The sequence below is a fragment of the Rattus norvegicus genome, chromosome 2 (genome assembly GCF_021556685.1).
Source record: "Rattus norvegicus strain SHRSP/BbbUtx chromosome 2, alternate assembly SHRSP_T2T, whole genome shotgun sequence".
NCBI classification, from domain to species: Eukaryota; Metazoa; Chordata; class Mammalia; order Rodentia; family Muridae; genus Rattus; species Rattus norvegicus.
Genome location: NC_141535.1, coordinates 143268546 through 143291168, shown reverse-complemented (window position 1 = coordinate 143291168; position 22623 = coordinate 143268546). Strand labels below are relative to the sequence as shown.

Genomic DNA, 22623 nt, shown 5'->3' with positions numbered 1-22623 from the left:
ACAGAAGCAGGTGGAGGGGGAATGGGAGAGGGGAAAACCGGGAAAGGGGATGACATTTGAAATGTAAGTACATCTTCCTGGTTGCTGCTGCCATGGAGAGCTCTTGGGCAGCACCCCGCGAGCAAACTTGAGCCTCGGGACCACAGGTAAGACCAACTTTTCTGCTGCAAGAGACCTGTCTGGTGATATCGGGACACACAAAGGCAGAATTCCTCTAGGACCGGGCACCTCCTGTGTTTACCAGGAGTCCCACACCCGCGGATCCCGGCCTGCAGCAGCTCTCTGCTCCCAGACACCGTGGGAGAGAGACCCGACCGCCTGGTCAGGTGGGCACTCCTGAGGCTGCAGAGCGGAAGAGACCACCAACACTACCCACCCCTGCCCACATCCCTGGCCCAAGAGGAAACTGTATAAGGCCTCTGGGCTCCCGTGGGGGAGGGCCCAGGAGCGGCAGGACCCCTGCCTGAGACACCACCGGAACCTGAAGAAAACAGACTAGATAAACAGTTCTCTGCACCCAAATCCCGTGGGAGGGAGAACTAAACCCTCAGAGAGGCAGACACGCCTGGGAAACCAGAAGAGACAGCTCTCTGCACACACATCTCGGACGCCAGAGGAAAACACCAAACGGCATCTGGAACCCTGGTGCACTGAAGCTCCCGGAAACGGCGGCACAGATCTTCCTGGTTGGTGCTGCCACGGAGAGCTCTTGGGCAGCACACTGCGAGCAAACTTGAGCCTCGGGACCACAGGTAAGAACAACTTTTCTGCTGCAAGTGACTTGTCTGGTGAACTCAAGACACAGGCCCACAGGAACAGCTGAAGACCTGTAGAGAGGGAAAACTACACGCCCGAAAGCAGAACACTCTGTCGCCATAACAGGCTGAAAGAAAACAGGAAAACAGGTCTACAGCACTCCTGACACACAGGCTTATAGGGCAGTCTAGCGACTGCCAGAAATAGCAGAACAAAGTAACACTAGAGATAATCTGATGGCGAGAGGCAAGCGCAGGAACCCAAGCAACAGAAACCAAGACTACATGGCACCATCGGAGCCCAATTCTCCCAAAAAAAACAAATATGGAATATCCAAACACACCAGAAAAGCAAGATCTAATTTCAAAATCATATTTGATCATGATGCTGGAGGACTTCAAGAAAGATGTGAAGAACTCCCTTAGAGAACAAGTAGAAGCCTACAGAGAGGAATCACAAAAATGCCTGAAAGAATTCCAGGAAAACATAACTAAACAAGTAGAAGCCCATAGAGAGGAGTCACAAAAATCCCTGAAAGAATTCCAGGAAATCATAAATAAACAAGTAGAAGCCCATAGAGAGGAGTCACAAAAATCCCTGAAAGAATTCCAGGAAAACACAATCAAACAGTTGAAGGAATTAAAAATGGAAATAGAAGCAATCAAGAAAGAACACATGGAAACAACCCTGGATATAGAAAACCAAAAGAAGAGACAAGGAGCTGTAGATACAAGCTTCACCAACAGAATACAGGAGATGGAAGAGAGAATCTCAGGAGCAGAAGATTCCATAGAAATCATTGACTCAACTGTCAAAGATAATGTAAAGCGGAAAAAGCTACTGGCCCAAAACATACAGGAAATCCAAGACGCAATGAGAAGATCAAACCTAAGGATAATAGGTATAGAAGAGAGTGAAGACTCCCAGCTCAAAGGACCAGTAAATATCTTCAACAAAATCATAGAAGAAAACTTCCCTAACCTAAAAAAAGAGATACCCATAGGCATACAAGAAGCCTACAGAACTCCAAATAGATTGGACCAGAAAAGAAACACCTCCCGTCACATAATAGTCAAAACACCAAACGCACAAAAAAAAGAAAGAATATTAAAAGCAGTAAGGGAAAAAGGTCAAGTAACATATAAAGGCAGACCTATCAAAATCACACCAGACTTTTCGCCAGAAACTATGAATGCCAGAAGATCCTGGACAGATGTCATACAGACCCTAAGAGAACACAAATGCCAGCCCAGATTACTGTATCCTGCAAAAATCTCAATTAACATAGATGGAGAAACCAAGATATTCCATGACAAAACCAAATTTACACAATATCTTTCTACAAATCCAGCACTACAAAGGATAATAAAGGGTAAAGCCCAACATAAGGAGGCAAGCTATACCCTAGAAGAAGCAAGAAACTAATCGTCTTGGCAACAAAACAAAGAGAAGAAAAGCACACAAACATAACCTCACATCCAAATATGAATACGAGAGGAAGCAATAATCACTATTCCTTAATATCTCTCAACATCAATGGCCTCAACTCCCCAATAAAGAGACATAGATTAACAAACTGGATACGCAACGAGGACCCTGCATTCTGCTGCCTACAGGAAACACACCTCAGAGACAAAGACAGACACTACCTCAGAGTGAAAGGCTGGAAAACAACTTTCCAAGCAAATGGTCGGAAGAAGCAAGCTGGAGTTGCCATTCTAATATCAAATAAAATCAATTTTCAACTAAAAGTCATCAAAAAAGATAAGGAAGGACACTTCATATTCATCAAAGGAAAAATCAACCAAGATGAACTCTCAATCCTAAATATCTATGCCCCAAATACAAGGGCACCTACATACGTAAAAGAAACCTTACTAAAGCTCAAAACACACATTGCACCTCATACAATAATAGTGGGAGATTTCAACACCCCACTCTCATCAATGGACAGATCATGGAAACAGAAATTAAACAGAGACGTAGACAGACTAAGAGAAGTCATGAGCCAAATGGACTTAACGGATATTTATAGAACATTCTATCCTAAAGCAAAAGGATATACCTTCTTCTCAGCTCCTCATGGTACTTTCTCCAAAATTGACCATATAATTGGTCAAAAAACGGGCCTCAACAGGTACAGAAAGATAGAAATAATCCCATGCGTGCTATCGGACCACCACGGCCTAAAACTGGTCTTCAATAACAATAAGGGAAGAATGCCCACATATACGTGGAAATTGAACAATGCTCTACTCAATGATAACCTGGTCAAGGAAGAAATAAAGAAAGAAATTAAAGACTTTTTAGAATTTAATGAAAATGAAGGTACAACATACCCAAACTTATGGGACACAATGAAAGCTGTGCTAAGAGGAAAATTCATAGCGCTGAGTGCCTGCAGAAAGAAACAGGAAAGAGCATATGTCAGCAGCTTGACAGCACACCTAAAAGCTCTAGAACAAAAAGAAGCAAATACACCCAGGAGGAGTAGAAGGCAGGAAATAATCAAACTCAGAGCGGAAATTAACCCAGTAGAAACAAAAAGGACCATAGAAAAAATCAACAGAACCAAAAGTTGGTTCTTTGAGAAAATCAACAAGATAGATAAACCCTTAGCCAGACTAACGAGAGGACCCAGAGAGTGTGGCCAAATTAACAAAATCAGAAATGAAAAGGGAGACATAACTACAGATTCAGAGAAAATTCAAAAAATCATCAGATCTTACTATAAAAGCCTATATTCAACAAAACTTGAAAATCTGCAGGAAATGGACAATTTCCTAGACAGATACCAGGTACCGAAGTTAAATCAGGAACAGATAAACCAGTTAAACAACCCCATAACTCCTAAGGAAATAGAAGCAGTCATTAAAGGTCTCCCAACCAAAAAGAGCCCAGGTCCAGACGGGTTTAGTGCAGAATTCTATCAGACCTTCATAGAAGACCTCATACCAATATTATCCAAACTATTCCACAAAATTGAAACAGATGGAGCACTACCGAATTCCTTCTATGAAGCCACAATTACTCTTATACCTAAACCACACAAAGACCCAACAAAGAAAGAGAACTTCAGACCAATTTCCCTTATGAATATCGACGCAAAAATACTCAATAAAATTCTGGCAAACCGAATCCAAGAACACATCAAAACAATCATCCACCATGATCAAGTAGGCTTCATCCCAGGCATGCAGGGATGATTTAATATATGGAAAACCATTAACGTGATCCATTATATAAACAAACTGAAAGAACAAAACCACACGATCATTTCATTAGATGCTGAGAAAGCATTTGACAAAATTCAACACCCCTTCATGATAAAAGTCCTGGAAAGAATAGGAATTCAAGTCCCATACCTAAACATAGTAAAAGCCATATACAGCAAACCAGTTGCTAACATTAAACTAAATGGAGAGAAACTTGAAGCAATCCCACTAAAATCAGGGACTAGGCAAGGCTGCCCCCTCTCTCCCTACTTATTCAATATAGTTCTTGAAGTTCTAGCCAGAGCAATCAGACAACAAAAGGAGGTCAAGGGGATACAGATCGGAAAAGAAGAAGTCAAAATATCACTATTTGCAGATGATATGATAGTATATTTAAGTGATCCCAAAAGTTCCACCAGAGAACTACTAAAGCTGATAAACAACTTCAGCAAAGTGGCTTGGTATAAAATTAACTCAAATAAATCAGTAGCCTTCCTCTACACAAAAGAGAAACAAGCCGAGAAAGAAATTAGGGAAACGACACCCTTCATAATAGACCCAAATAATATAAAGTACCTCGGTGGGACTTTAAACAAGCAAGTAAAAGATCTGTACAATAAGAACTTCAAGACACTGAAGAAAGAAATTGAAGAAGACCTTAGAAGATGGAAAGATCTCCCATGCTCATGGATTGGCAGGATTAATATAGTAAAAATGGCCATTTTACCAAAAGCAATCTACAGATTCAATGCAATCCCCATCAAAATACCAATCCAATTCTTCAAAGAGTTAGACAGAACAATTTGCAAATTCATCTGGAATAACAAAAAACCCAGGATAGCTAAAACTATCCTGAACAATAAAAGGACTTCAGGGGGAATCACTATCCCTGAACTCAAGCAGTATTACAGAGCAATAGTGATAAAGACTGCATGGTATTGGTACAGAGACAGACAGACAGACCAATGGAATAGAATTGAAGACCCAGAAATGAACCCACACACCTATGGTCACTTGATTTTTGACAAAGGAGCCAAAACCATCCAATGGAAAAAAGATAGCATTTTCAGCAAATGGTGCTGGTTCAACTGGAGGTCAATATGTAGAAGAATGCAGATCGATCCATGCTTATCACCCTGTACAAAGCTTAAGTCCAAGTGGATCAAGGACCTCCACATCAAACCAGACACACTCAAAGTAATAGAAGAAAAACTAGGGAAGCATCTGGAACACATGGGCACTGGAAAAAATTTCCTGAACAAAACACCAATGGCTTATGCTCTAAGATCAAGAATCGACAAATGGGATCTCATAAAACTGCAAAGCTTCTGTAAGGCAAAGGACACTGTGGTTAGGACAAAACGGCAACCAACAGATTGGGAAAAGATCTTTACCAATCCTACAACAGATAGAGGCCTTATATCCAAAATATACAAAGAACTCAAGAAGTTAGACCGCAGGGAGACAAATAACCCTATTAAAAAAATGGGGTTCAGAGCTAAACAAACAATTCACAGCTGAGGAATGCCGAATGGCTGAGAAACACCTAAAGAAATGTTCAACATCTTTAGTCATAAGGGAAATGCAAATCAAAACAACCCTGAGATTTCACCTCACACCAATGAGAATGGCTAAGATCAAAAACTCAGGTGACAGGAGATGCTGGCGAGGATGCGCAGAAAGAGGAACACTCCTCCATTGTTGGTGGGATTGCAGACTGGTACAACCATTCTGGAAATCAGTCTGGAGGTTCCTCAGAAAATTGGACATTAAACTGCCTGAGGATCCAGCTATACCTCTTTTGGGCATATACCCAAAAGATGCCCCAACATATAAAAAAGACACGTGCTCCACTATGTTCATCGCAGCCTTATTTATAATAGCCAGAAGCTGGAAAGAACCCAGATGCCCTTCAACAGAGGAATGGATACAGAAAATGTGGTACATTTACACAATAGAATATTACTCAGCTATCAAAAACAACGGCTTTATGAAATTCGTAGGCAAATGTTTGGAAATGGAAAATATCATTCTGAGTGAGCTAACCCAATCACAGAAAGACATACATGGTATGCACTCATTGATAAGTGGCTATTAGCCCAAATGCTTGAATTACCCTAGATGCCTAGAACAAATGAAACTCAAGACGGATGATCAAAATGTGAATGTTTCACGCCTTCTTTAAAAGGGGAACAAGAATACCCTTGGCAGGGAAGAGAGAGGCAAAGATTAAAACAGAGACTGAAGTAACACCCATTCAGAGCCTGCCCCACATGTGGCCCATACATATACAGCCACCCAATTAGACAAGATGGATAAAGCAAAGAAGTGCAGACCGACAGGAGCCGGATGTAGATCGCTCCTGAGAGACACAGCCAGAATACTGCAAATACAGAGGCGAATGCCAGCAGCAAACCACTGAACTGAGAATAGAACCCCCGTTGAAGGAATCAGAGAAAGAATTGGAAGAGCTTGAAGGGGCTCGAGACCCCATATGTACAACAATGCCAAGCAACCAGAGCTTCCAGGGACTAAGCCACTACCTAAAGACTATACATGGACTGACCCTGGGCTCCAACTGCATAGGTAGCAATGAATATCCTAGTAAGAGCACCAGTGGAAGGGGAAGCCCTGGGTCCTGCTAAGACTGAACCCCCAGTGAACTAGACTGATGGGGGGAGGGCGGCAATGGGGGGAGGGTTGGGAGGGGAATATCCATAAGGAAGGGGAGGGGGTAGAGGGGAGGGGGATTTTTGCCCGGAAACCGGGAAAGGGAATAACACTCGAAATGTATATAAGAAATACTCAAGTTAATAAAAAAAAAATAAAAAAAAAGAAATGTAAGTACATAAAGTATCCAATAAAAAAACAAAATCAAAAACAAAACAAACAAAAAACCTGATAAGCTTGCATCAAGCAAGAAAGGAAAAATGTTGTTACTGGATTAAAAGAATATTCTTTCTTCACAAAAAGAAATGTGCCAGCCATGGTGGCTCACAACTTTAATTCTGGTGCTTAAAAGGCAGCGGCAGGCATACATATGAGACTGTGTCTCAAACAAGAGGTAGAAAATGCTTTCCTTTGGTTTTTCCTGGCCTGAAGAAATAATGTTTCCTTTCACAAGATTTTTTAAGTACAAGAAAAAAGATAAAGGCAGGAGGACCACTGCAAGTTCAAGACCAGCCTGGGCTGCATGACAAATGTCATGCCAGCATGACTACATATTAAGAATGTATCTAAAATAATAATGAGGAGGAGGAGGAGAGGAGGAGAAGGAGGAGGAGGAGAAAGTTGTTCAGCAAGGAGGTGCTTGCTGCCATGCCTGACTGTGAGGTAAACCTCTAGGACCCAGTGAGGTGATGGCAGATGAAAACTAACTCCTAGGAATCTTGGACCCATCCCTGTAAGATGCTTTTACAAGATACTTTATTCTCATTGATAATTTGGTCGCATGTCATCCTTCTCTTGCCTAAACACTCATTATTCATCATGGCAGAGCAGTGCAATCTGAGGATCCTGTGTTTGGGGAATATACATATAAGTTAATTTTCTACCATTTGCTTAAGTCAATGCATTCATACAAAATTACAAATAGACGTAAATGGACCACTATTCACTATTAGAAAAATATTATATAAAATTTAAAAAAAGATTTTGAATCTACATTATAAATAATTAGATTCTATAATCTAGAGCTGTATATAATAATCAATCTGGAGCTCGAAAAACAGTGATTTCTAATCAAAAGCTGATACTTATTCATCAGAAATTCTCTTTGAGGTAAAATTATATGTTTCTCCAGTACCTAAGAGAATTTTACCCTTCCTTAAATTACCGGGATAGGTGGTCAACAACTATTACTATTAGGAATAGCCTGTGTTTTCTACGTCACATACCAATGTAATTAAATTGCCCTTTTTAATCCACAGCAGAATTTTTCAACTGATACTGAGTAACTAAATAAATGCCATTTACCAATAACTAAATTTCTTTCAAACTACCATTTTTGCCATCTTTGCCTTATATTTATCTAAAATGAGAAAAATTATGCAGTGTCAACAGGTGACACCTGATGCCCGGAACCTATATTCAAGGTCCTAATAGGCATTTGAGGTTCAAATGTTTGAAATATGTTTTCAGTCCTTGACTAGAACTACTTTCCCCTAAACTAATACCTCTGTATTTAATAGAAGTTTGAAGAAGGTAAAAATCAATGGAAATCACCTGAGAGCCACTAAGTCTATCATTGAAGAAAAAACATGTACAACCAACTAAAAATTTTATCCATTTGAGACTGTTTATATGGTGAAATCTAATGGGGAAAAATGTTAAAAATCTTCCTTCCTAAAATGAAAAATGGCTTAATTTAAACATGTCTACAAGTTTTCCACATGTATATTTTTAGATTTAGTTTTATTTTTAACTATGTGTACGTGTGTGTTGGCATATGTGCAAATCCCCTCAAAGGCTACAGGCATGAGATCCCCAAAAGCGAGAGTTTCGGGCATTTATAAGGTTCCTACTGTGGGTGCTGTGAGTTAAACTCAGGTTCTCAACAAGGGCCATATGCACTCTGACTGCCAAGCCCTCTCTCTTGCATCCCACATATATACTCTTTAAGGATGTATTATGCACAAAAGCAGAAAGCTAACTTGCATGGACTGATATAATGAACCTCTACTAGTAACCCACAGAGGATAAAGAAAAGTGACGCTTCCAGAGGAAGTAGCATGTTTAGTTACACATAAATAACCAGGTAAAGGGAGGGTAATGATCATGGTGGACAAAAACCTTGGACATGTGAGGCGTTGCAGAAAAGTACATAAAACATAAAAGAGCTGTCAACATGCCCTACATGGAGTTGGCTGCAGCACAAAGTTAAGGACAGGAGGTGGAAAGCAGGGTATCTGTTAGACACACCCAGGCTCGTGATGAGGATATGTTATGGCATAGATAATAAATAGTAAGCTAATATGCCTGCCCAATCCCCCCTTAAAAATGAATAGGCAACAACGGGAGTTCCTCACTTCCTAAGTTAACTGTCTCCAATCTCCGTCTAATAAGAAAAGTATATCAAACAACGACACATCCTAGTTTCTTTTTCACTGAAGACTGTACTATGTCAGAAATTACAGTACACATTAATAACCTTGAGTCAATATCATTGGTTTAGTTTTAATTTCCTTATAGAAAAAAATTTAATCTGTTATTGAACTTTATTTTAGTTGGGACAGTTTGTATTAAGTGTAGTTCCAGATCAATACTGAAATAGTCCTAGTTAAAGTTCCATAAACAACGCTGAGAATAGGCAACCCCGACTTGACTTGCACATTAACTGATTTCTTATTTAAAGGGAACTAATAGACAATAGCAATGATACTTATGCTGTGCAAAGCTCTACATTTTCAGGTTCCTTTACAATTAGATTTTATTCTTTTATGAGTTTTTATAGAAGTCTCATTTCTTCCACGTGATGAAAGTTGTGAGCCAAAGTTCAGAATGACTTTTCTTGTTGAGCAGACCAAGTATGATAAAAATATGTGAAATGTGTGGAAACAGCATATTGTGTCTACTCTGTGAGGGAGCTTTGAATGTAGCTAGCAATAACACTGAGGTTTTTTGTCACATAGACTCAGCACAGTTCTTCTGCCAATTAGTCCACAATGAACTGAGACCACCCCTCAGAGCCTCACTGGTAATAGACTCTTACGTGAAATTAATGGTCACGGTTTGCTCTAAGATCCCAACTGGGCTTTGAGGGTGGCAGGAGCCACTGAGACTAATGAAGCCATCATCAAATGACCAATTGGTTGACCAACTGTAGCCAATTAAGCTGTGTTCTATGTGTTACTTCTATTTCTTTATCACTCCTGACTGTGGTAGAATTCTCACAATCGGTTCTGATTCTAAAGGTGGTTGACTCACAAATCATTTTTTTTTTGTTTTGCTCAAATTAACTTTAGCTGACATAACTGGTCTAGAAAATGTTTCTTTTAAAATAGTGACAGTCAGACATACTGATACTGGTGCACGACTTTAAACCCAGCATTGGAGAGGGAGAGGCAGAGGCAGAAGCAGATGGATCCCTGTGAAGCCAGCCTGGTCTATAGAGTTCTAGGACAGTCAAAGCTACATAAAGAGACTGTGTTGTGGTTGTTGTTGTTGTTGTTAACTAGTACTAAATGCAAAAGCAAGGTGAGTTCTACATTGAGTTCTCTTTACTATCTGCTTCCCCCAATTGTAGGGAGACAAAGCCCAATACAGGAACAGAATAAGTGTATCCATGGCAGTGTTGATAAAGGTAAGAGTTAAGCATTTTGTGCATAATATAAAATCTAAGGTATAGAATTGAAGGGTGAAGTTAAGTTTCCATTCTTAGATTAGATCAAGCAACATTCCACTATTAAATTACAGCTCTAGATGGAAAAAAAAAAATCCAACCAAGCTGAATTCTTAGCACCAACAGTAGCAATCTGTATTCAGTCTTGCTAAAACTAAGCCTCTCAAAAGTTATGGTGACTTCCTTTTCTCATTTCCCACTAGCCACTAAATACTTAAAGCTCATTTTGAAACAGATGAAATTCAAGTAAAATTTCTCCCCAACCTTCTCTTCTGTTTCCTTGGGTAGGCCTCATTCTTATTTTTTTTTTAATTTTTTTAAGAGATTTATTTATTATATGTATGTACACTGTAGCTGTCTTCAGACACACCAGAAGAGGGCATCGGATCTCACTACAGATGGTTGTGAGCCACCATGTGGTTGCTGGGATTTGAACTCAGGACCTCTGGAAGAGCAGTCAGTGCTCTTAACCACTGAGCCATCTCTCCAGCCCCCCCCTCATTCTTATTTTAATCTGAATAATTTAATACACTGACATATCTTTCCTGATACATGGAGAATTTAAATTAACTAAAAACATTAATAACATCAAAAAGAAAATGTTACCTTTATATCAAAATTACAATCAAGTCTTCTAATCAATACGATAAAAGTACCAGATGAATTGTCTTTCAGTGGTGGAGGCACTATAGGTTCACAAGCATTCTCTGGTTTCGAGTTAATCAGAAAACCCTGAAAAAGAATTAGTAATAAATTATTTCTGTTTCACTCAATGAGTCAATTAACTTACTATACAGATGTCTTTCATTAAGACAGATGTCTGTCATTTCAATGCTTTACTCTAATCCAGATGTATTTTCTGGTAGGAACAGTTTGTTCACAATCCCAGAAATTTTAAAGTAGAGTTTGACTTCATAACCATTTCTGGGTTTTGTTTTTAAAAGGTTCAGAATGTTAACATTTTTAAGATTACACATAAGTCAATTATACCAAAGATAGTATGTTGGTGTTTCCTAACAATGTTTCTAAACCAAAACATTTAAGTTAGCTTTTATGTCTTACATTATCAAACAAAAAGGCACACATTACATTATAAATAAAGTATTCTGGATATTTTTCTATATTAGTACTCTTCTGAGTATATAAAGATATATGTACAAATATGTTAATTTTTACATTTTTAATAGTTAAAAATCAGAGATCAAGCTCATGAATGAGGTGAATGTTTTAAAATCATACTATATACACATGAGAGAAAAGTAAAGTAATGCATTGGTTTAAAAATGAAGTTTTAACAATTGAATTTCTTCAGCTAAAAAAAGTAAATCCTGATATTTTCAGGTATTATAGTAAGCAAAATAAGTCAGACTCAGAAATAGTCCATGCTTTTTCTCATATGTGGAATCTAGGGGGAGGGGGACGAGAGAGAGAGAGAGAAAGAGAGAGAGAGACCCCATATGTGTACATGTGTGTGCGTGCGTGTATTCTTGTGTGTGTGTGTGTGTGTGTGTGTGTGTGTGTGTGTGTGTGTGTGTATACACACGCACGCACATGCCTATTTAATGGAACCATGAGGAGGAAAGAAAAGAATTTATGGGATGGGGAAGAGGGGAAGAGAGAGTAATGCAATATGTACCACACAGCTACAGAAGGAAGGACAATGGGAGATAGGGAGATAAGAAGATGACAGGCAGGAAGAAAGCAGCAAGGATGGGGACCAAGAGGAAAAGAATATAATACCACATGCGAATGAAATGTCAACATGAAATTCATCCACTTATCTATTAACCTAAATAAAAATTTAAAAACTTTTTAAATTAACAAAATTTAAATTAAAATTGCAAAGTTTTTAGCAAGATAAATTTAAAAACAGCAAATTGCTTCTCCAAAAAATGTACAATAGTCTAATATCAGAAAATGTATTGATTTGAAAAGTTATATTAACAGACTGAAATACAAAAACCAAGTGATCTTAACATAGTGAACCAATAAATACCTAAAATCATCAAACTTTTTAGAAAGAAATAAGCAAAGAAAGCTATGGTATAACATCTTCAAAGTTCTGCATGGTGTTAGAACTAGCTCCTTGAACCAACTCTTAGGATTTAAGGATTTCTTCTTTTTTTAATAATTTTATTATTTATTTATTTATTTGTTTATTTATTTATTTATAAGTACACTGTCACTGTCTTCAGACACACCAGAAGAGGGCATCAGATCTCATTATAGGTGGTCATGAGCCACCATTGCTGGGAATTGAACTCAGGGCCTCTAGAAGAACAATCAGTGCTTAACCACTGAGCCATCTCTTCAGCCCAGAATTTCTTCTTTTTAAAAACAAAATAAGTTTTGCTTGGCTTATGATAAGAACAGTGCTTGCACCTGCTTCAGGGATGAAAAATATAAGTACCAGTCCTTCGTTCGCCCACAGAATTTCTCTCTTGATTCCAAACAACATTGGATTTGAATGTTCCAGAAACAGAACTGTGGTCATTTTCAAGGTGCTTAAATGCTCCATATATGCTTATACTCTGTATCTGAATCCCTAAAGCCTTTGCATGCCTCCGCAGACAGTATAAAGTCAAACCGTGGTGCAGTAAATCCTTTTCAACTCATTTCTAACAGCAACTGAATTGAGCACATACTGAGAAGGCATAGAACTCAAGTGAAGACTCTGTGGAACCAGGAGCTCCAGCACAAGCTTGGGTCCCAACTACTCAGGAGGTTGAAAGAACCAGCAAAAGAGTAGGTGAGTGAAAATGGAGAATTTTTGCTTATACATCTTTTACATTTGAACTATGCACTATTGTTAACACAAGACATATATAATCTTAAAAACACATACATTAAAAGTCCTTAAAATAATCTTTTTTGCTTAAGTTGATGGATGTGTCCTAAATTATTAAGTATTATCATTCCTGTGGAATATACGGAAGAGCATAACTTGCTAAAATAGCTTTCTATTACTAGCCTCAAATATGAGTCACTTAACACTAAGTGCACATTAAGTCTGTCTCATCGACAAAGCGTATCAGAAAGCAGAGTCATCTTCCAATTGGCAGAACTCTCTGGCCCTGAAATAAGAGTGGCCAAGATGTTACCTTCAGCCAGAACCCACGCTCGAGGGTCCAATCTCCTCTCACTGAAAGGATGGTTCCTCTGCTCTAAGGATCTTCTCACACCTAGCTTCTAACCGGAGTACTTTATAAAGCTACTTAACATGAAGGGAGCCCAAGGAACAAATCGTATAAGTGTCTTTCAGCCTGTTGAGTTACCCGGACTGAACACATCTGTATCAGAAAACAGAACATTAACAGCACTTCAGAAGCTTCCTACTCGTCAGTGCTCCCATTAGGGAGTGACAAGCTATGGACTTCCAATAGCTTATATTTGTTTTTACCTAATTTTAAGTTTGACACAAACAAAAACATACAGAACAGAAATGCTTTTTGTAGACTATTTTCTGTACAGTGCTTTTTTTTGAGATTTATCCTACAGTTAAACATATATACTGTTTTCATTTCTAATTAGTATTCAAATGTGACTTATATCACAAGTTATTCATTCACTATTGGTAAATATTTGAGTAGTTTCAGATAAGCTTGGAGAACCCCACGAAAGAGGGGGAGGAAGAACTGTAGGAGCCAGAGTGGTCTTGGGCACCATGAAAACATAGCCTAGAGAATCAACGAAGCAGGGCTCATAGGGGCTCACAGAGGCGGAACTGGGAACCCACTAAGCTTGCCTGGGTCTGTACTAGGACCTGTGCATACAGGTTACAGTTGTCAGCTTCTGTGTTTGTGGGATTCTGAACATTGGGAGTGGGGCTGTCTGACTCCTTCTTGTCTCTGTTTCTGCTCTTGGGTCCCTTTTCCTCCTACTGGGTTATCTTGCCCAGCTTTGATATGGTTTGTGCCTAGTTTTATTGTACCTTGTTATGCCATGTTTTGTTTGTATCTCTGGGAGGCCTGCTCTTTTCTCAAGGGAAACTGAGAAGGAGTGGACATGGGAGAGAAGGGAGCTTGAGGGTAGTGTCAAGGAGAAGTGGAGCAGGGGTTGCAGTGAGGATGTATTACATAAGAGAAAACTAAATTTAATAAAAGAATTTAAAATCCAAAAGGTAAAAAATAAATAAGATAAACATTCTACTCAAGTCGTTTTTTTTTTGTTTTTTTGGGATTTTTTTGGTTCTTTTTTTCGGAGCTGGGGACCGAACCCAGGGCCTTGCGCTTCCTAGGTAAGCGCTCTACCACTGAGCTAAATCCTCAACCCCTCTAGTCAAGTTTTTAATGACCACATATATGCATATGTTTAAAATATATTTATAGAAGTAGAATTACAGACTGCCAAAGGTTAGGTCACAGGGTAGGTAGTATACATTACTAAAAACTAACAGGACATTTCCAACATAGCTTAGGTGAACAATTTTTAATTGGAAGAGTCGAATAACCTGAACACAAAAATGATATTAAGCCAGGCATGGTAGTACAAGTCTGTAATCAATTCCCACACTTGAGAGCCTGAGGCAAGAGGGTCAATGAGTCTGAGGCCAACCCGGAGTACATACAAGATCGGAGGCCAGCCCAGGCTATACAAGGAGACCAGAGAGACAGAGACAGAGACAGAGACAGAGACAGAGGAGAGAGAGAGAGAGAGAGAGAGAGAGAGAGAGAGAGAGAGAAGGAGAGAAGGAGAGGAGGGAGGAAGGAGGGAGGATGGGCATACGATGAACATACAGCTGAGCAAACATCTGCAGTGCCAGCACTTGAGAGGTGTAGGTGGGAAGATCAAGAATTGTTTGGAGGTCAAAGAACAACTTCTGAGAGTTGGTTCTCTCCTTCCACTATATGGGTTTCAGAAATCAAACTCAAGTCATGAGTGTATATACATCTATGCAAAAACAACACATAAACATAAAAAATAAATATTTTAAAATAATAAACAAACTCAAATACAATGAAGTACAAAAATGGCACAGCCAATAGATGCAGTAATCCTAACTGTGAAGGTAGTTACAGAAAAGAAAATACTGTATGACACTGTCACTGCTTGTAGACAAAAAACAAGCAGACTACAGTCAACTGATCTTAATGCTATGACAAAATACAACAACAGACAAAACTACCTGCTTTTATCTTGTTCTAAATATTAACCCATCATTAGAAAAGTGAATTAAGTCTCCAGAAAACCCATCACAACTGTTTCAACACATTTCAGACAAATGTTGTTACTAAGCATTGTTCTCTTAGAACGAAGGATAAAATAAACTAAATATTCCAAACCATATGCCTACTTATAAGCCTGAGATTCGTAGTTTCTGAGTATCAGACAGTATATAGTAAATAAAGATTAAATCTTACTGGATCAAAAAGATTAGAAAATACTATACTTGTAGTGTCTCAAATTTACATCTTCCCTTGTTTACTAGGATTCTCCCCAACCACTTATGTTGATTATATAACTTATTAAAACTAACTCATTATATTTTAATAAAAACTGATGGGGTTGGGGATTTAGCTCAGTGGTAGAGCACTTGCCTAGCAAGTGCAAGGCCCTGGGTTCGGTCCCCAGCTCAGGGGGGAAAAAAAACTGATATTTTAAAGCCTTTCAATGACCTAGAATCTTCCGAAGAATAAAATGCCAAAACTAATCACTATAAGTTAGTTAATTTTATATTATTAAAACTCTATTTCTGGGGATGGGGAGATAGCTCGGAGGTCAAGAGCACTCACTGCTCTTCCAGAGGACCTGTGTTTAGCCCAGCACCTACAAGGCAGCTCACAACTCTAATTCCAGTCAGAGTGAATCACATTCCCTCTTCTGGGCTCCTTGGAAACCAAGGCACCCAGAGTGGCACAGACATACATGCAGGCAAAATACCTATACACATAAAATAAGCAAAAGATAATAAAAAACATTATTTATGAAAAAAATTAAAAGAACTAGAAATGACTTTGTTTTATAATATTCTAAGAACATAAAAGCTTATTAAAAGTTTTTTAACCAATATACTTTGTTTTGAAGTACACTGTGATTCGAAAAGAAAAAAGAAGGAAAATTTTATACAATGTTAATATGTAGTTCCAAAGAACTTCTTTGTAATTCCTTCAAGTATGAAGTTTTGGGTAATTTATCTTTAAAGAATTTGGTAATTAGCATTTATCTATTGCTAAGTTAACGTCTACTTCCCAACCATGACAGAGCAGCAGGATCTGGTTCAGTTCGCTGCCTCAAACAATTAGAAAACCAGGCAGAAAGACTGTAAGTACCAGAGAGCCAAGAAATCTGCTGTGAGATTGTGCCTTCTAGAAATGAGAGAGAAGCTTCACCCAAGATACCTCAACAATATGGCTGCCTAAACAAAACCTGAAGAAGTACAACACCACAGGCATGCTAGCACAGAAGTGGGGATGTTAGTCTCAGCAGGGTTCATGCATAGGCAAAGAACTGCAGGCTAATAGAACAGCAGAAAGAGTTGTCCTAGCGAAGAGGCCCCTAATTGGTTATCCAATACCATGTGGTCAGCCCTGAACATATACATATAGGTGACATTGAACAGACTCAAAAGGTTGTATTTATATATTTAGGCATTTGTATAGAAATGTCACTGTAATAACTAAAGAAAAAGAGGAAAAGAAACCAGAATATCTTATAATAGGAAATAGTTATGATCACTTATAACATAAAATATTATATAGCACACAAAAAACACAAACTATTTTTATCGGTTGCTGCTGTGGAAAGATCTATAAGACATAGAAAAAGTAGGAAAATCAAAGAGCAAAGTAATTAGTGAAATAGGTATCTGCCATTCATGGCACCACAAATGAAACATCTCCCTACATGATAAGTATCATCTTCTCAACATGGTAAAAATTAGCAACAAAATATTACACAATATTCCTAGCTTTCCTATCTGGTAAGAATTTCAGCAAAATATGTGGTTAATATCCATATGGCTTACAGACTGCCAATCAACAAAACCCAGGTGCTATTTGGAAATGACCACATGTGCAGTTTGATAGATAATATCCAGTTGATAGCTTGAGTAGCAGCAGCAGCAGAATACTCTGAGCTAAAACTTCGAAAGGATTCTGATGTGGTTCGGGGACCCAGTAGCTGCATTTCCTACTCAGCTTTAACTGTCAACTTGGCATAGCCTACAGTCATGAGAAGAGTCGCTACTGAGGGCCTGTGGGAAATTCTCCTGATTGTTGGTAGATGTGAGAGCCCAGCCCCCCTGGGAGGCAGCACCACACCTGGGGCAAGTGGTCCTAGGCTAGAACTATGAGCCAACAGCAGTTTTCTTCCAACAACATTTCCACTTCAAATGTCTGCTCAGATTCCTGCCCTGACTTCCCTCAATGATCGGCTGTAACCAGTAAACTGAAATTTTCCCTCTTCTCCCTAAGTGGTTTTTGATTTTGGTGTTTATCACAGCAGAAAGGGAGCTAGAATACAAATCATCTTTAAAGTCTGAATGCTGGTTCTGAGTTTTATCCATAAAGTAGTGTCATCATCTTTTCGCAAAGCCCTTTCCAAGTAAAACCACAAGAAGAAAAAGTTCACATATGCAAATGATTCATTTTTTAAATTTATAACTTTATAAACTTATGAACAGAAAAAATAAAAAGGACCAACTTGAGATTGCTCAATAGAAAAAAGTACTTGCAGCCAAGTCTGACAATTCAAGTTCAATTCCTGGGACCCATGTGGTGGAAGGAAAGAAGTAACCGGAAAGTTGTCCTCAGACCTCCCTGTCACACACACACACACACACACACACACACACACACACACAAGTGTAATGAGCTTTCTAAAGAGCTCAAAAGTGCTACATACTCAGAAAAGGACCCAAAGGCCAGTAAGTCACTGGTAATCCTTTTCTGAAAAGAGCGTAAGACAGGTAGGTATAATAGCTAAGGGAGAGACAAAGGGAAGCTTTCCTTTTCTACTATGTTCCTTGTTGCTAAATATTATTCCAATGAAATATAATACATGATTGTGACAGTAGTTTTAATAATCAAACTTTGTATAGAAAACTAAAAGTGGTTGTGCCTGCCCATGCACAGCATGCTGACTGAGAACAAACTGAAAACACGATGCAAGTGTAGTCTCGCTTATACAACAAGGTCTCACTCGGTTTTGGAAAGAGGAAGGAATTTCTATTGTGTCAGAGAAAGAAGGAAAACACCCAAATAAATAAAATTACTGAAACTTTAAACTCAAGAAAAAATATTCTGAAGCTTATGTGGAAAACAATTGATACTCCAATATGTAAAGAACTCCGTCAAAATACAAATGTGCTAATTTTTTTAAATAGGTAAAGAGCATTTATAGTCAACCAACTCTTAATGTGTGAGGGTGTGTCTGTGTGTGTGTGTGTGTGTGTGTGTGTGTGTGTGTGTGTGTGTGTGAGAGAGAGAGAGAGAGAGAGAGAGAGAGAGAGAGAGAGAGAGAGAGAAGCAGAAAACTGAGGTGTTTAACCTTATTGGATACTTGTGGCAAGCTAGTGAATATTTTATATGCAATATTAAACACGGTATACAGAAAAGGATGGTCTCTAAAATTAAATAGAATTTTTAACTTCCCTTAACTGTAGAATCAGGGTAGCATGAAATCTATACCAAAATGTAAAAGATGTAGGCCACAAAGAGAGCATTTTTATGTTTGAAGTCATACTCTATAGAAATAAATACATGAGGATGGAAACATTGATTAAGGGCTGGTAGTGCATATCTTTAATCCAATACTCAGGAGGATCTCTTTGAGTGTGACACCAGCCTGGTCTACATAGTGAGCTGTAAGCCAGCCAAGGCTACATAGTAAGACCCTGTATCAAAAAGGAAAAAAAAACCAATGAAGCAATGATAGCAATAAGCTAAAAAAATCTAAATATACACGTCAAGAAACTAAGATGACATTGCAAGTAATCCCAAAAAATAAAACTGAAGGTCTTTTCCTATTAGCAAGAAAACTTGATAAAGAGATGCAATTTGGGGGCAGGAAACAAACAGAAAATTTCTATGACTGTAAATACAGCATAAGGCTTGATACATAAGAATTTACATAAACATATATACACACATTTCAAAAACTGTGTACATAACAACCTATATCATGTGCCAAATGTGAACCTACCTAATGTTAAGTAACAGTCCCAGGCAATTTCATACCCTTCTTCATGTTTGTGTGTACAAGTTCAAACACAGTGCACACCAAACCCAGCACCTCACATGCACCTCTTCAAAACTGGGTTTTGTTTTTCTATTGCTTTTGTTTCTTAAGAAAGGTCTCACTGTGTAGCTCTGGCTAGTCAGGAACTCATTAGGTAGACCAGGCTGACCTCGACCTCACAGAGATCAAGCTGCCTCTGCCTTCCAAGTGCTAGCATTAACACATGCAGCACCATGGACTGTCTTTTTCTTATTTTTTGCCTAAAATTCACAGTGTTGCTGCCATCTTCCTAAGTGCTTACAGGTATGTGTCACCATGCCCAGCTTGAATAACTCCACCTTTTCAAATGACTACACTTCAGGTTTTATGATAATAAACACTAAGAAATGTTTTCATTTACTAAATGACCACTAAAAGCACCTTATTAAATCCCATGAGCCTCTCCAGTAGGATCTTCTCACCTTTAAGCCTTCAGCTGGTAGTCTATAACCAAATCTTGCTGGAAGGTCCTCAAATGTCTGAGATGCATTTTCAAAATTATACTAAATATAAAATTTAAGAGAATCAAGTTAAAATCAACTTATATATTACATTTAAGAGTTTACTAAATCATATAAATTATCATTTCTGTAATTCTTACTACTGTAACTTATCACAAAATAGAAAAGGAGCATCAATTAAAATAGCAAGAATAAATATAATTTACATAAACCATTTAAATTTTATTTTAACTTCATGTATTATCAAACACCAACAATAATTCAGTAACATTATACATCTACTGTTTTCTAGGTACAGATAACTCCCTAGTAAGGAACTTTCCAGATATATACTTTCCAGCAAAAGAGTTCCATTACTAAACCACCAACCAAAGAGTACACATGGAGGGGCCCATGGCTCCAGCCACATATGCAGCAGGGGATGGCCTTGTTGGGCACCAGTGGGAGGAGAGACCCTTGGTTCTGAGAAGGCTCAATGCCCCAGTGTAGAGGAATGCTAGGGTAGTGAGGCAGGAGTGGATAGGAGGGTGGGAAAGCACCCTCCTAGAGACAGGGGGAAGAGGGACAGGAATAAGGGATTTATGGAGGGGAAACCAAGAAGGGGGACAACAGTTGAAATATAATAAATAAAATAGTCAATAAAAAAAGAAAAAAAACACCTATTCATTATTTTTAAAAAAGTTCCATTTTCTTTTCTCTAAGCTCTAAGGACCTGATTTAATAGAAGAGACTTGCAAGATTTCTGGTGAGAGCTATGAAAGATGATTTCTCCCCAGGAAAAAAGCAGCATCAGCTCATACTCTTCTGCATTGTCAGTTTTTATATAAGTGCTCCACTGTACATAAGAGTAACTTTCAACCTTCCTAACACTGTGACTCCTGAATGCAGCTACCCATGTTGTGCTGACTCCAAATCATAAAGAAACTGTCGTTACTGCCTCATGACTGTAGATTTGCTACTGTTATGAGTCCCAATGTAAATGTGTTTTCTAATATCTTAGGTTACCTCTGTGAAAGGGTCACTCAACACACCTGCCCTTCCCAAAGGGGTGACAACCCACATGTTACGAACCCCTGACTTAAGGACTATATTCAGTAGAACACATAAAAAGGGAAAGCTGAAGCCATCGATTTAATATCAACTGAAACACTTTGATTTAATGTATTATTGGGAATGGTATGCACACGCCATTGCACACGTACGGAGGTCAGAGATAACTTGGTGGAGCTGGTTCATCGTGTCTACTTTGACCTGGGTTTCACAGATTAAAATCAGGTCTCAGACTTGGGAAGTAAGCATCTTACCCACTTCACTAGCCCAGGTTATTCAAAAATTTCCATTTTTCATATAGATATTGGTTCTCGTGCTACAATATTTAAGTCTCCTACTGTGGAAGAGTGTGTGCTTTTAGAAAATAGAAGACTAGAGATACAGCTCGGTGGTACAGCCTTCCTTGCATGCATAACACCCTGTGTTCCATGTCCAACACCATACATACACAAAAATTCAGACAATAACAGTGCTGACCTAACTGTGATGTACATCTGCTGTATCATTTAATAATCAGTCTGCTACAGAGAAAGTAGGGAAACGAGAGCAATACAAGAAAGTAAGTGTAGATAGTAACCAAGTAACTTTATAGTAAAAGTTAAGATCGGTGCTCATAGTCTATAGAAATAGAAAACACTGGACACATTTACATAAGTCATAAATATCAAACACAGAGCACACTTACAAAGGGAGTAAACGGCACTAATCACCACACAGAAAAAGCTGCAGGGGCTAAAGAGGTGGCTCAGAGGTTAGGAGAACTTGCAGAGGACCCAGGCTCCATTCCTAGCAACACCTGCATGGTGGCTCAAAACCAGCTTATAAGTCCAGTTAAAAAGGATCCAACACCCTCTTCTAGCATCCACAGGCACCATGTAGTGCACATACATATATCCACACACACCCAAATACACATAAAATAAAAATAAATAAATCTGTTTTTTTTAAAAGATGTAAAGATCAAGTAAGCCTTAGAGTCACAAAGTATAGAGGTCACATATCTGTGTAGACAGATATGCCACTCTAAATCAATCACCTGCTGGACAACCCTGTTCTTGCATCACCCGCCAGAGGCATACATAAGTAGTACTGGAGTTTATTTAGCATCATAATCTTCATGGCTATACTGAGACACAGACATCTTTCTCTCTCCTACAGAATAAGCACCATTCAACCAGGACACCTGACAGCTGCCAAGTCTCTTGGGCTCACCCTCAAGTCACGTCACTGTCCACAGTGAGAGCTGACACAGCAAACAGAGCTTAAGCTAACGCAGCAGACAGCACAGGCTTCGGTGATGCAGTTTTGTATGTCTTAATAAACCTTGCATTTCCCTTTGCTCCTCACTACACAGCTATAACCATTCATTCTGCTGACTTGGGTACCCAGTCCAGGGTCATACCTGGGTCCACCAGATATACTCGTGGACCACTCTACACTGACTTCCTATTGCAACAGCAATTCATATTTCCAGAGGGATTTACAAGGTACTTTAGTTACTAAGGGCTTCCAAACAACTACCACAATTCACATTTACTCTCCTAAAGTATTGCTACTTTAATATTCAACCAAAATCAGCTCTGTA

At 38.7% G+C, this 22623-nt stretch overlaps 1 protein-coding gene across 6 annotated transcripts in view; it reads right to left on the bottom strand.

The window, feature by feature from the left end:
- The window catches only part of Rnf13 (ring finger protein 13), a 120652-nt gene that overhangs the window by 74122 nt on the left and 23907 nt on the right, over positions 1–22623 (bottom strand). For all 6 annotated transcript variants that reach the window (XM_087633611.1, XM_087633615.1, XM_087633598.1 and 3 more), the window contains 2 exon segments: positions 19950–20030; positions 10918–11043 (listed from right to left, as the gene is read on the bottom strand). In XM_087633611.1, coding sequence (XP_087489737.1) covers positions 10918–11043; positions 19950–20030 — 207 coding nt within the window.